The sequence below is a fragment of the Euphorbia lathyris genome, chromosome 7 (assembly GCF_963576675.1).
Source record: "Euphorbia lathyris chromosome 7, ddEupLath1.1, whole genome shotgun sequence".
Classification (NCBI taxonomy): Eukaryota; Viridiplantae; Streptophyta; class Magnoliopsida; order Malpighiales; family Euphorbiaceae; genus Euphorbia; species Euphorbia lathyris.
The window spans coordinates 67683973-67700967 of NC_088916.1; the positions used below are offsets into that span (position 1 = coordinate 67683973).

Here is a 16995-nt window from a genome sequence, read left to right on the forward strand (position 1 = left end):
GGCTTTAAAACGCGTCTGCATGTATTGGATTCTCATCTTACTAATAAGCCCCAATCACTCCCTCTCCATTTTCGATGTGGGATTCGGTTCATTCCTGTCCCCATCGCCATCCCTTAGGGCCGCTCCTTGCTCAGGCCTTCTTACTCCGGCGCCACCCACTCCGGACCGGGTCGTTACAGGCCCACCAGCTTCCGCCTGGTTCGTCCCCGAACCACACATCGTACGTGGAGAGTCGGCTCTGATACCAGTTGTAACACCCCGGTCCAATACCATGTAGATATTGTCCGCTCTGGCCCAAATCCAACACTTTGGGCCTCACGACTTTAAAACGCGTCTGCATGTATTGGATTCTCATCTTACTAATAAGCCCCAATCACTCCCTCTCCATTTCCGATGTGGGATTCGGTTCATTCCTGTCCCCATCGCCATCCCTTAGGGCCGCTCCTTGCTCAGGCCTTCTTACCCCGGCGCCACCCACTCTGGACCGGGTCGTTACACTGTAACATTCGCAAAATCTTGGGTTTAGGATAATAAATTAGCTAGAATGATAAAAAAAAATATAACAGAGTGAAGTCTCAGGTTATGGAAAAGTTTTAGGAGTATGCTAATTAGTTAGCATTATAATATTTATAATAATTATAATTTTTCCAAATTAAATGGAGTACACGTGGGTGGAAAGTAGATAAGACCCTAGTTTACCTAACCTTACTTTTATTAATATTATTATTATCCTTCCTATATATAATAAATTACAGTCCTAGAACAAAAAGAAAAGAGGGTTTTAGAGGAGTTTGAATAGAAAAGAAAACCTAGTTTATTCTTTTCTTTTGGAGCCGTCAGTTGGGTGGATAAACTGATAGAATTTGTTTATGCTGGTTTTTTTTGGGCGAATCTTCAACAAAACTTGACACGAAGAACAAGCAGAGGATATACCGGAGAAGTTATCTGATTAGTTGAACTTACAATTTTGCGGTTAGAGGTAAATGGTTAATTAAATATATAGTATGTGTTCTTGTTTGTTTGGCTGCTATATTTGACTTGGTGTAATAATTGTTTATTGACTTGATTTATATGTTTGACATGTATACTTGATATTTTTGATGTCTATGATGACGTGAATGAATTGAATTTGACATCAATGGCTGTGAAGACATGAATAGATTTTAGACTGAAACTATTGAGGATATAATGGAAATTGATTATGTCATATTTGATAAACGTTGTATAATATGAAGGATTGGAAATTTTTGAGAACAGGAGCTTATCTAGGATAGTATATTCAATGGTTGGAACTGAATTGAGAAAAAAAAGAATATTGTGATCACGTGAAATATAAACACTGGGTATTTGTTACGACAGGGTGTTAAGGTACCGGGTATTTGTTATGACAGGGTACCTAGACGGGATACCGGGTATTTGTTACGACAGGGTATCCCAGAATATGATTTTATTGGCCAAGCAATCATTGAGTATTACTAGACTAGGATACGTAGGGCCCTTAAATTAAACGACTATTAATTTGTAAATTGATAAACATGTTGCTTGATAACCTATAAATTAAATGCACGAAACTATTGTATGCGCATGTGGTTGAACTGTGTATTTAATTAACTATCTTATTGAGTCGGCAGCTCACCCCTTGCCACCACCACTTTTCAGGAATAAAAGGTTAGGGACGCTGGTTCCGATCGATCAGTATGTGAAGTCGTGACTATTAGGATTTTATGTTTACTACCTTATTAATTATTGAGACCTTGTATGTCAATTTATTTATTATTAGTTCAATCGACATCGAAACTATATTTTGTTCGGCATAAGTTGCGGTATATTTTAAGCTCATATGAAATAGTATTGGAAGTTGAAGTTTTGATTAACTAATTTCTTTTAATTAGTTTTATTACGATTTTTTTTTATCTACAATATAATCCAGTTTATTTGTGAGTGGATTACAAAGGTTATCTCTGATCTTTTAATGATCAATGTGTATGCACAACTATATATTAAAAAAAAGGGATTTTACATTTGTAATCAGCAGTAAACCAAAATCTTGTTGGTTCCTCATTTTTATTTTTAATATAAATATATTATGTATAGGACTACTTTAATGATAAGTGTTGGATAAATTGCAATAAAGGTACCTGAACTATACCTTAATTCATACTTTGGTACCTGGATTACATTTTGTCTCAAAAATATACTCAAAGTATGGGTGACTGGACATTTAAATGTGTTTATCCGGTAAATATCTGGTCAACAACTATTTGACCACTTTTACCCAAATAATGGGACCCACTTTACATTTACTAACCTAAAAATACTATTAGACCCTTAAATGAATTAAAAAGATATTCTTTCCCTTTGAATCTCTCTCTCTCTTGTTGTCTCTCTCCTCTAAATCTCTATCTCTTTTCTTCTCATCCATGGCTATCATGGTTATTAATTTCCAAATTCCAATTCTCATAGCTACCATGGTTATTAATTCCCAACACTAAATTCATAAAAACACTTTCTATTGCTTTGCATCAATTTCTCTGGTTTTTCCATTTTTTCAATTTTTTCCATTTTTTCAATCTTCACAGCTTACAGTTTTACAGGTTACAGTTTTACAATGAGGATGATGATAGATTTTGGCAGCCATAACCTTGCTGTGGATTTCAACTGTACGATTCCTTGAATGCCGACACCAATTTCACTCACTCTTTCTCCTCTTCCTCCGCCGTCGTCTCCGGCACTTTCTTCGATTAAAGAAAAGTCCGAGTTAGTTTTTGTCTCCAAAACCATACTCCCATATCTCAACTTTTACTACTCGAATTGGCTGTTCCCGTGGCGTATCTAGCTGTTTTCGTTGTACAACATAAGATGATGGTGAATGATGTTGCTGTTTTGAAAATGGCTATCAGACCCAAACCTTGTTGTTTTGAAAGTTGTTGGTTTCTCAATCGTTGCTGCAATCAGCCAACTGGAAAAAAAAATTGAAAGAAAGCCCATGAATTTCAATATTCACAAATAGGAAATTTAGATAATAAGAAAATGAAAAGTTGTTTGATAAAAAAAAGAAAGTAGTAAATTGATGGAGATAATTTTTCTGGGCATTTTGAAGAGGTAGAAATTATTGCAGAGATAATAATGGAAAGGGAGAGTTAGAGGTAGATGTTAGGGATGTAAAGAAAGGCTAAAATTGTACTTGCAATTGACGTGGGTCCCATATTTAAACCAAAGATCTAGTCAAACTATGCCACATCAATAGTTAACTTATTGTAGCAGGTTGTAAATATTATTTTGTCCAGTCATCCAAAGTTCGGGTATATTTTTGTGACAAAATGTAATCTAGGTATCAAAGTGTGAATTGAGGTATATTTCAGGTACCATTCGTGTAATTTACTCGATAAGTGTTTGATCATTATATATATATATATATATAAAATATAATGTGTACGATTATGTATATATATATATATACATCTTTATGTATTTATGATATATTATAGTTATAGTTCTATTTCATACTATTTAAAAATGGGTGTTACATTTAGTGGTATCAGAGCGGGTCGACGTTCTTAGGGATGGTTACGTAAAATTATTTATTTGTGTTATTATAGACGATTATGTGATATTATTTGTTGAACTGTGCATTAATGTTATATATGATACATCATAGGATCATGTCATCCAGAGGTAGAACACATACTGACCGAGCGTCTAGTGAGGACTCTGTTGGGTCCCAACATGCATCATTTGCACCTCCAAATGCTAGTGATGGAGCTAGGTCTTCAAACGTACCGGGAGCTGGTATGCCACAAAACTTACATCAGTTTGCTGAAATGATGACTGCAATGGCAGCTCAAGCTCAAGCTCAGGCTCAGACGGGTCCTTTAATTGATCTTAACTATGAGAGATTAAGGAAGATGGGGGCAGAAAACTTTGAGGGTACCACTGACCCTACCAAAGCTGAGGAATGGCTGAAGGACACTGAAAGAGTGCTGACCAGATTGAAGTGCACTCTTGAGCAGCGATTGGACTACATTGTCTCTTTACTGAAGAAGCATGTTATTACTTGGTGGGAGTCTATCGAGAGAGTTGTTGTTGCTCCTAGGGTACTAACATATGAAGACTTCAAGAAGGAGTTTGCTGATAGGTATATGCCTCGAGTGTACCGAGATGAGAAGAAAGTGGAATTTTATAATCTGAAGCAGGGTAATATGACAGTAGCTGAATATGAGCTTCGATTTGCTGAAGTTTCCAAGTATGCTCTAGATGCAGTGGCAACTGAGGAGGATAAGTGTTACCGTTTTGAGCAGGGTCTTAGATTGGAGATTCAGAAGTTTCTAGCAGTAAAGATTACTGATTTTAAGATCTTACTAGAAACAGCCACCAGAGTGGAGCGCACTCATCAGGAGGAGAGGCGTGTAGAATGTACTAAGAGGAGATATTCAGAGTCTCGGGGAGAACAAAATACTTCTTTTAAAAGAGGGGGGTCTTATGAGCACTCGAGCGGTAGGTCAGAGTTTCAACATGGAGCTTCTAGTTTTAGAAGTGGCGGCAGGTCTGGATTTAGGAGATCTTCTGGGTATGGCCGAGGTACTGGTGAGCATAGTTCTTATAGTGCTCCATCTGTGGGTACTGGTCGAGCATTCAGTGCTGGAGCTGGAGGTTCTTTTGAGAGAAGGTCTACACCACCACCAACTTGTGTCACTTGTGGCAGGAATCATTTTGGACCATGTTGGAGAGTTGGGAGGATTGTTTGTTATGGTTGTGGTGAGCTTGGTCACATCCAGCGTGACTGTACGACAGCTAGAGGTACTAGTGGTAGCACTCCTTCTGCTACGGTGGGACAAAGCAGTATGGGCGATAGTGGTGCTAGTGCTGGCAGAGGTCGTGGTAGAGGCCGAGGAGGCCAAGGTGGAGGTCCTAGTGTGAGCGGAGTTCAAGCAACTCAGGCACAATATCAAACACAAGTGTATGCAATGACCGGAGATGAGACACTTGTTTCTCCTGAAGTCATCACCGGTACTATTTCTATTTCTGATATTCCAGCTTTTGTTTTGATAGATCCAGGATCCACACATTCATACATGACATTTGCTTTAGCTTTGAAAATACCTGGTAATATAGAATCACTTGGTTATGAATTGCGTGTTTGTATGCCTATGGGTAGTAGTGTGGTGGTGAATAATGTTAGGAGAGCTTGTCCAATTAAAATAGGAGCAATGGAGTTTCATGCAGATTTAATCCTAATGGATTTCAAGGAATTTGATATCATCCTAGGGATGGATTGGTTGTCTCAACATAAGGCAGTTGTAGACTGTTGTGCAAAGGAAGTAGTGATAAAGTCTACCAAAGGGGATGAGGTAGTATTTGTAGGAAAACGAGTAGTTGTTCCGTCGTGCTTAGTATCAGCTATCCAAGCTTTTCGTTGGATTAGGGAAGGTTGTGATGCATTTCTAGCTCATATTGTGGACACTGAGGTTGAAGGTCCAGAATGGGATGATATACCAGTGGTGAGGGAGTTTCCTGAAGTGTTTCTTGATGAGTTACCTGGTTTGGCTCCACATAGAGAAGTAGACTTTACCATTGATACCCTACCAAGGGTGGCTCCTATATCTATTGCACCATACAGAATGGCACCCATTGAGTTGGAGGAGTTGAAGAAACAATTAGAGGAATTGTTAGATAAAGGCTTTGTTAGACCAAGCACTTCACCTTGGGGTGCACCAGTCTTATTCGTGAAGAAGAAGGACGGGAGTATGCGACTTTGTATCGATTATCGACAACTGAATAGGGTAACTGTGAAGAACAGGTACCCTTTGCCGAGGATTGATGATTTGTTGGATCAGTTGAAGGGAGCAAAAATCTTTTCAAAGATTGATTTGAGGTCTGGATATTGGCAATTGAGGGTAGCGGATAAAGACGTTTCCAAGACAGCTTTTCGTACGCGTTATGGGCACTATGAGTTTCTAGTGATGCCATTTGGATTGACAAATGCACCAGCTGCATTCATGGCTCTAATGAACCGCACATTTCAGCAGTACCTGGATCAGTTTGTGATCGTCTTTATTGATGATATTTTGGTGTACTCAAAAACGAAAGAGGAGCATGAGTTGCATCTAGGAATAGTGTTGCAAATTTTAAAGGAGAATGAATTATATGCAAAATTGAGTAAGTGTGAATTTTGGATGGAACATGTAGTCTTTTTGGGTCATGTGGTGTCTAAGGATGGGGTTATGCTTGATCCGACTAAAGTGAAGGCTATCATGGAGTGGAATCCACCAAAAAGCGTGACTGAAGTAAGGAGTTTTCTAGGTTTAGCAGGTTACTATAGAAGGTTTGTGAAAGGATTTTCAATTATTGCTGGCCCATTAACGAAGTTGCTAAGGAAAGGTGTAGTCTATCAATGGAATGAGCAGTGCCAGAAGAGTTTTGATGAATTGAAGAAAAGATTGACATCATCACCAGTGTTAGTACTACCATCTGGTAGAGGTGGATTTGTGGTGTATACTGATGCTTCAAAGCATGGTTTGGGATGTGTGATGATGCAGAACGGAAAGGTGATTGCTTATGCCTCTCGTCAGTTGAGAACACATGAGGTGAATTACCCCACACATGATTTGGAGTTAGCAGCAATTGTTCATGCCTTGAAGATTTGGAGACATTACTTGTATGGAGAAACATTTCAAATTCTCACTGATCATAAGAGTCTGAAATATATCCTTACACAAAAGGAGTTGAATTTGAGGCAAAGGAGATGGATCGAGTTATTAAAGGATTATGACTGCACCATTGATTATCACCCGGGCAAAGCGAATGTTGTAGCAGATGCATTGAGTAGGAAGACTTCAGAAGTGTTAGCGAGCATGAGGGGTCATAATATAACATCATTAGTGGATTTAAGGGCTATGAACGTGAGATTAAATGTGGATGAGGTGAATGGGTTGATGGCTACACTACAAGTAAGGCCAATGTTAGAAGATAGGGTTATGGAAATGCAAGCTCAAGATCTTTATCTTTAGAAAATGAAAGAGAAGATTCAACAGGGGAAGAAGCCCAACTTTTCCATTCGAGGTGACGGGATGATTATGATGGGAAGTCGAGTATGTATACCTGAACTAGGGGAGTTGAAGATTGAGGTTATGAAGGAGGCGCATAATGCACCATATGCAATGCATCCAGGTAGTACAAAAATGTATCGAAACTTGAGACCACATTACTGGTGGCGGGCTATGAAGAAAGACATTGCTGAATTTGTGGCTAAATGTCTTACATGTCAGCAAGTTAAAGCGGAACATCAAGCACCAGTTGGAAAATTACGACCTTTAGCTATTCCATCATGGAAATGGGAAAGGATCACCATGGACTTTGTTATTGGACTACCTAGGACACTGCGTAAACATGATGCCATTTGGGTGATTGTAGACCGGCTAACTAAATCTGCTCATTCTTGCCAATGCGGCAAACTGATCCTTTAGACAAGTTAGCAAGGTTATATCGGGATGAGATTGTGAGATTGCATGGTGTTCCAGTCTCGATTGTATCAGATAGGGATCCCCGTTTCACTTCTCGATTTTGGAGTAGTTTGCAAAAAGCTTTAGGAACAAAGCTGAATTTTAGCACAGCTTTTCATCCTCAAATAGATGGACAATCAGAACGCACTATTCAGACCCTAGAAGATATGATGAGGGCTTGTGTATTAAATTTTCAGGGAGATTGGGATAAGCATTTGCCTTTGATTGAGTTTGCTTATAATAATAGTTTCCATTCTAGCATCGGGATGGCACCATACGAAGCTCTGTATGGTAGGAAGTGCAGGAATCCTGTTTGTTGGGATGTGGAAGGCATGAGGCAGTTGGAAGGACCTGAATTGGTACAAGAGACAGTTGAGAAGATCGAGACAGTAAAGAAGTGTATACAAGCGGCACAAGACAGACAGAAAAGTTATGTTGATAAGCATCGTCGGGAGATGGAGTATGAAGTAGGAGATCGTGTGTTCTTAAGGATTTCACCTTGGAGAGGAATTGTTCGTTTTGGGAAAAGAGGAAAGCTAAGCCCTAGATACATCGGACCATATGAGATCACAGAACGGATAGGACCCTTGGCATACAGATTATCACTACCGGTAGAGCTAGCACAGATTCATGACGTTTTCCACGTGTCAATGCTAAGAAAGTATCGATCGGATCCGAGTCATGTGATTCCTGAACCAGAAATCCAAGTGGTCAGGGATTTGACATACAAGGAAGAGCCGGTGGAGATATTAGAGACACAAATAAGAAAACTGAGGAGGCGAGAGATTCCAATGGTGAGAGTCCGTTGGAGTCACCACCGATCATTACGTAAGGCTACATGGGAGATTGAAGAACACATGAAACAAAAATACCCCCATCTCTTCGATATTACTGGTACGTAAATTTCGAGGCCGAAATTTCTTTCTAGGGGGAGAGAACTGTAACATCTGCAAAATCTTGGGTTTAGGATAATAAATTAGCTAGAATGATAAAAAAAATATAACAGAGTGAAGTCTCAGGTTATGGAAAAGTTTTAGGAGTATGCTAATTAGTTAGCATTATAATATTTATAATAATTATAATTTTTCCAAATTAAATGGAGTACACGTGGGTGGAAAATAGATAAGACCCTAGTTTACCTAACCTTACTTTTATTAATATTATTATTATCCTTCCTATATATAATAAATTACAGTCCTAGAACAAAAAGAAAAGAGGGTTTTAGAGGAGTTTGAATAGAAAAGAAAACCTACTTTATTCTTTTCTTTTGGAGCCGTCAGTTGGGTGGACAGACTGATAGAATTTGTTTATGCTGGTTTCTTTTGGGCGAATCTTCAACAAAACTTGACACGAAGAACAAGCAGAGGATATACCGGAGAAGTTATCTGATTAGTTGAACTTACAATTTTGCGGTTAGAGGTAAATGGTTAATTAAATATATAGTATGTGTTCTTGTTTGTTTGGCTGCTATATTTGACTTGGTGTAATAATTGTTTATTGACTTGATTTATATGTTTGACATGTATACTTGATATTTTTGATGTCTATGATGACGTGAATGAATTGAATTTGACATCAATGGCTGTGAAGACATGAATAGATTTTAGACTCAAACTATTGAGGATATAATGGAAATTGATTATGTCATATTTGATAAACGTTGTATAATATGAAGGATTGGAAAATTTTGAGAACAAGAGCTTATCTAGGATAGTATATTCAATGGTTGCAACTGAATTGAGAAAAAAAAAGAATATTGTGATCACGTGAAATATAAACACTGGGTATTTGTTACGACAGGGTGTTAAGGTACCGGGTATTTGTTACGACATGGTACCTAGACGGGATACCGGGTATTTGTTACGACAGGGTATCCCAGAATATGATTTTATTGGCCAAGCAACCATTGAGTATTACTAGACTAGGATACGCATGGCCCTTAAATTAAACGACTATTAATTTGTAAATTGATAAACATGTTGCTTGATAACCTATAAATTAAATGCACGAAACTATTGTATGCGCATGTGGTTGAACTGTGTATTTAATTAACTATCTTATTGAGTCGGCAGCTCACCCCTTGCTACCACCACTTTTCAGGAATAAAAGGTTAGGGACGCTGGTTCCGATCGATCAGTATGTGAAGTCGTGACTATTAGGATTTTATGTTTACTACCTTATTAATTATTGAGACCTTGTATGTCAATTTATTTATTATTAGTTCAATCGACATCGAAACTATATTTTGTTCGGCATAAGTTGCGGTATATTTTAAGATCAACGGAGAAGATGAGGAAGAAGAGATCGATGTAGAAGAGAGAAGGGGTGAGAGGGAGAAATAAAAAATTAAAAAATCAAATTTCCTAAATTACCCATGTGCCACGTCAGCTTTTTAACAGAATTTTGACCGTCTCCTTTATTTGTGTAACAGTGACAACCACGAGGTCCTGTTTGTAACAAAAAATACCACAAATACCACATCGCAAATCGGCCAAACCACATGGTAGTTTTTTATAATTAATCCTTTTATTTATAACTTCTGTTCTATTTGTTATTTGGAAAGTCATCCGTATGACATAGAAAACCGGATGCTTCTAGTAATTTTTTATTTTATTTTCATTCACATGACTAAATTTTAGATTTTTTTTTTTTTAACTAAAAAAAGTTTCTAATAAAAAAGAAATTCGAAACATACGATAATTGTTTGGATTAAACCGTTGGAGTCATTCATTTCACATGGGTTTGGCTGAGAAGTGAAAAGAGAATTATGTCCTCTCAAAACCAGGAAAAGCAAAGCTCAACACTTTCATTTCCTCCATTTTCAAACAGATGCCGAAAATTCCGTCCCTGCTAACATATGATCTTCATGAGCCAACTCTTACTTTCAATTTTCCTGCTGATTATTAGCTACTTCCTCTTGTTTTCTTCGATTGAATTGCGTATCCATGATAATTGAAACCCTTAGTGCAAATGATGATAGCAACTAGTAATTACAAATGCGGATTAACAAGAGGAATTCAAATTCAAAGCTCCTCCTCCATGCCTCCAACCTTGCTTTTTCCATTCTCCACCACAATCAGGTTCGTTTCTTTCGTTTATAGCTAATGTTTTGTATGATCCTTCTCTCTGATTTCTGCAATTTTTCAATTTGGTTTAGGATGAGGAGTGATAGCGTAAATGTATGCAAATCCAAATTATCTGTAGTTAATTCAAAGAAAGCAAATCTGTCTGCTGCAAAAAAGGAAAGAATTCCATTACCAGTTACTGATGAGGGGTATCGTTTTAGTGAATTTCTAAGTCACCCGTTTGGAATTCGAGCTATGTTGAACACAAATGCACTGCAAAATTTTGAATCACTTGATACCAACACATATAGATGCTTTCTTCGAAAGCTTCAGCTGCTAAATTTTGAAGCAGCGCCTGTGCTGGAGCTGAGAGTGACTCCGACTGAAGAGGATTGTGTTGTTGAAATGCTCTCTTGTAAGGTGAGATTGCAATTTTCCTATTGAAGTTTTCTTAGAAAAAGGAATACTCATTGAGAGATAAAGTTTTTTTATTGCATCAATATGCATCTTTTGTGTCAGATGATTCATCTTACACATTTTTGATATGGATATGAAAAGAGCATTGCATATGTATGTTGCACACATAAACCGGGAAACCTTATTTCTAAAACATAGCCTTTAAACACAAGCAGAAAACGCAGAAATGCTACTGAAGGGTACATATTGATCTCCATGGGCGGAGAGAGGGGGTGGCCAGGAGGTGCTGGAGCAGCCCTCGCCGCTGAGAACCACCCCTTCTAGGCGTGATTCAGACCCACTTGCTGGCAAGAATGGAGGATTGCATATGTTATTTATGTTGGACGGTGACAGAAACATAAACAGGGAAATCTTATGTTTTAAATCTTATTTCTAAAACATAGACTTCGAGACATAGCCTTTAAACATGCACGAAAAGCAGAAACGCTACTGAAGAAGAGTCATTTCTATGCAACATAGTTACATATTGATCCCCATGGGCTGAGAGAGGGGTGGCCAGGAGGTGCTGGAGCAGCCCCAGCTGCCGAGAACCAGCCCTTCTATGGGTGATTCAGACCCCCTTGCCGTCAAGGATGAGGCTGCTGGGCTGCAAGAAAAAAATAATATTACAGCTCTATTAGGTTGCGCATTTTATTCTTTTAGGCTCTTCTAGGACCGAAACCACATCATTTTGGCCTTTGGAATGGTAAAAAGATAATGGCAACCGACATTGTTTTGGCCCTGGGAGGGCAAAAAACTGTTGCCGGCCTTTATAGGTTGGGCTTGAATTTGCACCCCCAATCCCTAGTTGGCTCTCCCATTGTAATGATCCCCTAATTCAATTTGACATGTTGAACCTATGGTCATCTATATGTGTGATTATAATTGATGAAGGGCTTAATGTTTCAAAATGAAGAATTAGGGACCGAGTCAAGTGCAAAAAAAAAATAGAAAAAAGAGCTCTAGGATGCTTTTTAAATGTTCTTCCTTTGCTGATTTCAAATGCAGTTTCGAGGCTCAGAGATCTTGGAGCGCCAAAATAAGTATTTTACAGGTACTACACTTTGCAGAATTACTTAGGAGATTCAATGTGTTTATTTAGGCGTGATTTTTTTGTTTCTTTTGGAGATATGCATGCTAACTAACTCTGCTTTTAGTCAGTATAGCATCATCAAACTTGGAATTTCTTTTGAACTTTGTTTTAACTTGCAGCTTTCATGATGAATCGCGTGACATGGAACACAATTGATTCTGAACCATTTTTAGAGGCCGACATGAAGTTGAATGTCACACTTGAGGTTGTGAATTTTTCCACTTAAATACCATGAAAGAATTGAGATTTTTTATTTCATAGTTAGTCAAATTTATGACATGTCTGATTTTCTCTGTGTGAGAAATTGGGCACAGCATGTGCAAAATCTTGTTCTCACCATTTCTAGCTCAGATATCATATCAGTCAAATTAACATGGCCTAATACATCATCAGCTCTCTGAACTTGTCCATAAAAGTAGATTGGCTCACTGAACTTTGTTAGTGTTTAACCAGCTCGTTAAACTTGCTTATTTCGTATCACCAACTCCCTAAACTTGTCCATAAAAGTAGGTTAACTCCCTGAACTTTGCAAGGGTCTCACCAGCTCCCTAAACTTGCTTATTTCATAACAACTAAATACAAAAATTTATTAAACCTAAATTCTAAAAATACATCATCTATTCGAGAGGTAATTTTTTCTCCTCTCCTACCTTTCAACCTATTATCAGAGTTAGTGTTGCAGATTTGAGAGATCGAATGGATAAGGATCGAGAGTTAGTATTATGGTTTTTGTATTTAGTTGTTATGGAATAAGCAAGTTCAGGAAATTGATGAGACATTTGCAAAGTGCAGGGAGCTAATCTACTTTTATGAACAAGTTTAGGGAGCTGTAATACAAAATAAACAAGATTAGGGAGCCTGTGAGACACTAACAAACTTCAAAGAGCCAGTCTACTTTTATGGACAAATTCAGGGAGCCGATGATGTATTAGGCCAATTAACATTCTTCTTCCTGATATGAAATTTCTCATTTGCATTTAGATTGTCCGATGTTTTTTGGTTTTGGAACAATTACATAACGTATTAAAAGTTATATGTTTGTGTAGATTTACACCGCACCCTTTACTTTACTGCCTGAATCTGCAGTTGAAGGCCCTGGAAATTTGTGAGTGAAATTACTCCTGAATCATAATTCCATGTCCTATTTTATTTACTATGTGGTTCCCTACAAGTAGAGTCATTATAACTGCAGAAAGTGTGATGAAATACAGAATGGTTCAAGCTCTGGTGGATAGGCTTATATCACTGTTCCTGCAGCAATTGTTGCAAGATTACGACGAGTGGACGAAACAGCAATTCGAAAATCTTCCCTGAATGATCGATGTTTGCATATATATGTAGGTTATTCTTTCCCGTTACTTGTAATTTTTCAATTGTTCATACCTTAGATAACTTGTAATCTCCTGATTTTGGACAGACTAATATATTATGACATACCAAAATCCAGATGACTCCACATCTTGTATCGGAGCTGAGAAAGTCTATTCACAGCAGAAGTTGCTGGTGTATGCTACTCAGCCAATTTAATTGCTCTGGTAATGACAAGTTCCTTTAAAAGTTTAATTCTTTGCATATCTTCTCGGCATAGTTGTTAAATCGAGATTCGACTCGTGACTCGAAATCTCATTTTGCGCATCGGGACTCGTGAATCGAATCGAATCGTAAGATTCGGATCAAATTCAAAATGCTATAAAAAACTAAAATATTAACTATATTTAACTTTAAATACTAGTCCAAAAATGCAATTTTAACATCTAAATAGAAATTATATCAACTTATAAAAGAAAGTAGAGACAGACAGAACATAGAAAATAGAAAGAATAAAAAGTAGAAGAAGATAATAACAAATAAATAGAAAAGAAGAGGGAAGGTTTTGGAATTTATAAAGTAAAGAGTCATCTAATTGAAACTATTTGTGTTTCATAACTTCTGCACGTTTTTTTTTGTTTTTGTAAAGTGAATAGTCATCTTCTTCTTCTGTACGTTTTTGAGTTGTTAAAAATTGAATTTTTTTTTTTTAAATGGTGGCCTGAATCGACTGACTCGGGTGACTCGGTGAATCGGCCAAATCGGTGGTGACTCGGCCGATTCATGAAGCTTCCGAGTCGTACCATAGATACGACTAGGGGTGCACTCGAGCCCAGGGTCCGGCTCGGCTGGACTCGAGAAGTGTTGAGATCAGGCTCGGCTCGAGCTCGAAGCTCGCCGAGCCTGAAATTTTGAAGCTCGGCTCGAGCTCGATATAGGTTTGGCTCGAAGCTCGTCGAGCGGCTCGTTTTGATTTTTTTTAAAAATAGTTTTTAATATACTTAATTATACTTGATTAATATTTTATTATCTAAAATCAGTCTTCTAATTAAGGAATACCAAATTTAAACTCCAAAAAACAAATATAACATTTAAATGTCTTTTTTTAACCTAATATAAATTGAATATCTTTATATTTTTTTTAGGATCAATTAAGATAATTACTTTTTTATTATTATTTGTTACATTATAAATTAAATATTATTACATATAGTAACTAAAAAATCAATCGAGCCCACTCACGAGCTTTCGAGCCGAATCTAAGGAAGCTTGGCTTGGCTCATGAATATCTCGAGCCGATCCCGAACTTGAACCGAGCTCTATCAAGTCGAGTTTTGACCGAGCTTTGACCGAGCTGAGCTCGGACAGTTTGCGAACCACCCTGGCTTGTTTTCACCCCCAGATTACACCCATGCTTGTTGATGTTTTGGTTGCTTTAAAAAAGGTCACCAAATTTCATTTTGTTTCAATAAAGTCATTGAAATTTTTTTTTTCAATAAAGTAATTCTAACAAATTCTGAGAGAAAAAGTCATGGAAATAGTAACGTGACAATCATATTGGAAAGAACTTTTTTACATATAACATGACAATCACGTGGCAACTATGTATATACCACTGGACAATAATTTTTTTGTTTTTTTTTTTGTCTCGTGGATGTCATGTCATATGCGAAGTATCCATTGAATTTGAAATTGTGTATAATTCAAACAAGTTGAAATTTTAATAATAAGTAGCATTAGTTCTGTCAAATTTTTATACAATAACATGTTTAATTTAAATTAAGTTATCGTTATAAAAGTAGCTCCGAAAAATAGAAGCAAACGGCAACTTAATTTAAATAGCTATAAGCATTTTCTTAAATACTCTTTATTCAATAGTTTAGAATGAAAAAGCAAAAATAAATTAGGAAAAAAAGAAGTAAATTTTTCTCTCCAAATTTTATAAATGATCCTTTTATTAATTTAACCACTAGAATGGAAAATTCTCGTAACTTGGGGTACTAGGCAGCTATAAACCGTGTTTTAGTTATTTTATATTTTACAATAAATTTAAAAGAAAAATTATTTGAAAATAGTCGGCAACTATTATGAAATCCAAGAACATCTTCGAGTCCTCTCTAACTTCTGAAACAAGTTACAAAGGACCCGAAGATGCTCTCGGATTTGGTAATGGATGTTGAGTATTTTTAGATAATTTTTCTTTTGGATTAATTGTAAATAAATAAATGTAAAGTAAGTAGAACATGGTTTACAGCTGCCTAATGCTCTAAGTTATGAGAATTTAACGGTTAAAATTAATAAAATGATAATTTATAAAATTTGGAGAGTATAAATTTACAGTTTTCTTAATTTATTTGTGCTTTTTCATTATAAACTAAATAGCAACTAATTTTTTTATATATAAAAAAAAAACTGATTATAGCTATTTAAATTAAGTTATCCCTGGTTCTACCAAAAAAAAATATAGAATATATAAATTATATAATAGGATTATATACTCTCCACTTTTACATCAAAGAGATAGAATTTAGTAACATGTTAGTGAAACATTTAATACAAAAATTTAAAGTGAAAGTCGCATGGGTTAATATTTATATTATGTTGGGATAAGGTGCAAAAATATCTTTAACGTTAGCAGTCAGGAACAAAAATATCTCCAACGTTAAAAATTGTACAATTAAATGTCTAACCTTGCTAACGTAGTCCAATTTTAGACAATATTAAACAGTTCACTTAACTCGGTTAATAATTCTGTTATCTTCCTCCGTCTCTGCCATCTGCAATGTCAAGAAATTTACTTGATTACAAAAGGCTAAAATCTCATCCCAATCCCTCATCTGGTTCATCTATTCACCCCCTTCATCTGGAAAAATACAAAATCCCCAAATCAAAATGTCGAAAATCCTAATCTTTCATCTCTTGTCATAAGTTCTTATTACTTTGCTTCCGCTACTCTTCCTTCACCGAAAGTTACCAACAATGTCTGACGTGCTTCATTTGGCATTTTACATTCATGATTTCTTTAATTTAGGAAAAGAAAGAGCAGTAGACCCTGAATATTAGGTTTTCAACATTTTGATTTGGGTATCAGGGGTTCAAATTGATTTGGGATTTTGGGTGAAAGGGTTGAACATGTGAAGAAGGGAAAGAGAGATTCTGATGAGATTTACATTTTTCTGATTACGATGTAAACAGAGAAAACAGAATATTAATAGAGGATCTGTTAGTTTTGTTTAAAATTGGACTAACTTATCAACATTAGGTTTTAATTATATCATTTTGGACGTTAAAGGTATTTTTGCACTTAAGCGCGTTTTTACGCCTTATCTCTATTATGTTTATCTGAGAGTGCACTACTTTTTGTTGATGCGTACAGGGATTATTACGGTGGTGATAGATATATCATAAAATGATAATGAGAGCCAGGATATTGGATGCATTCTTGCTAATATTGCAATAGCTAGGCTTGGCTTCCTTAGCCTTTGATCACTGTTTTAGCCTTTGATCACTGTTTTCTGAGAATATTTGAATAATAATTTTATTTGATAAGCATTGAAAATATATTGGTTGATAA

At 36.5% G+C, this 16995-nt stretch overlaps 2 protein-coding genes across 9 annotated transcripts; both read left to right on the top strand.

Moving 5' to 3' along the window:
* The first annotated feature begins 796 nt into the window (after nucleotides 1–796).
* LOC136235761 (uncharacterized) lies at nucleotides 797–8919 on the top strand. Of its 3 annotated transcripts, none has more exons than XR_010691922.1 (2): nucleotides 797–979; nucleotides 2595–3542. XR_010691922.1 is itself a non-coding variant. In XM_066025758.1 (2 exons), the coding sequence occupies exon 2, from the start codon at nucleotides 3663–3665 to the stop codon at nucleotides 7005–7007; it is 3345 nt and encodes a 1114-aa protein (XP_065881830.1). In that variant the 5' UTR covers nucleotides 797–979; nucleotides 3659–3662; the 3' UTR covers nucleotides 7008–8919. The 3 variants fall into 3 exon arrangements, 1 of the variants encoding a protein (XP_065881830.1); XR_010691921.1 differs by lacking the exon at nucleotides 2595–3542 and adding an exon at nucleotides 1660–1833; XM_066025758.1 differs by lacking the exon at nucleotides 2595–3542 and adding an exon at nucleotides 3659–8919.
* On the top strand, nucleotides 8784–16995 carry LOC136235762 (uncharacterized). 6 transcript variants are annotated; one of them, XM_066025764.1, is made up of 9 exons: nucleotides 8784–8918; nucleotides 9600–10579; nucleotides 10657–10984; nucleotides 12029–12074; nucleotides 12233–12318; nucleotides 13160–13218; nucleotides 13306–13450; nucleotides 13531–13648; nucleotides 16798–16995. In XM_066025764.1, exons 2-7 carry the CDS (start codon nucleotides 10470–10472, stop codon nucleotides 13346–13348), a joined length of 672 nt encoding a protein of 223 aa, XP_065881836.1. In that variant the 5' UTR covers nucleotides 8784–8918; nucleotides 9600–10469; the 3' UTR covers nucleotides 13349–13450; nucleotides 13531–13648; nucleotides 16798–16995. The 6 variants fall into 6 exon arrangements, with proteins under 6 accessions (XP_065881836.1, XP_065881837.1, XP_065881831.1 ...); XM_066025765.1 differs by having other exon boundaries at nucleotides 13561–13648; XM_066025759.1 differs by having other exon boundaries at nucleotides 13310–13450.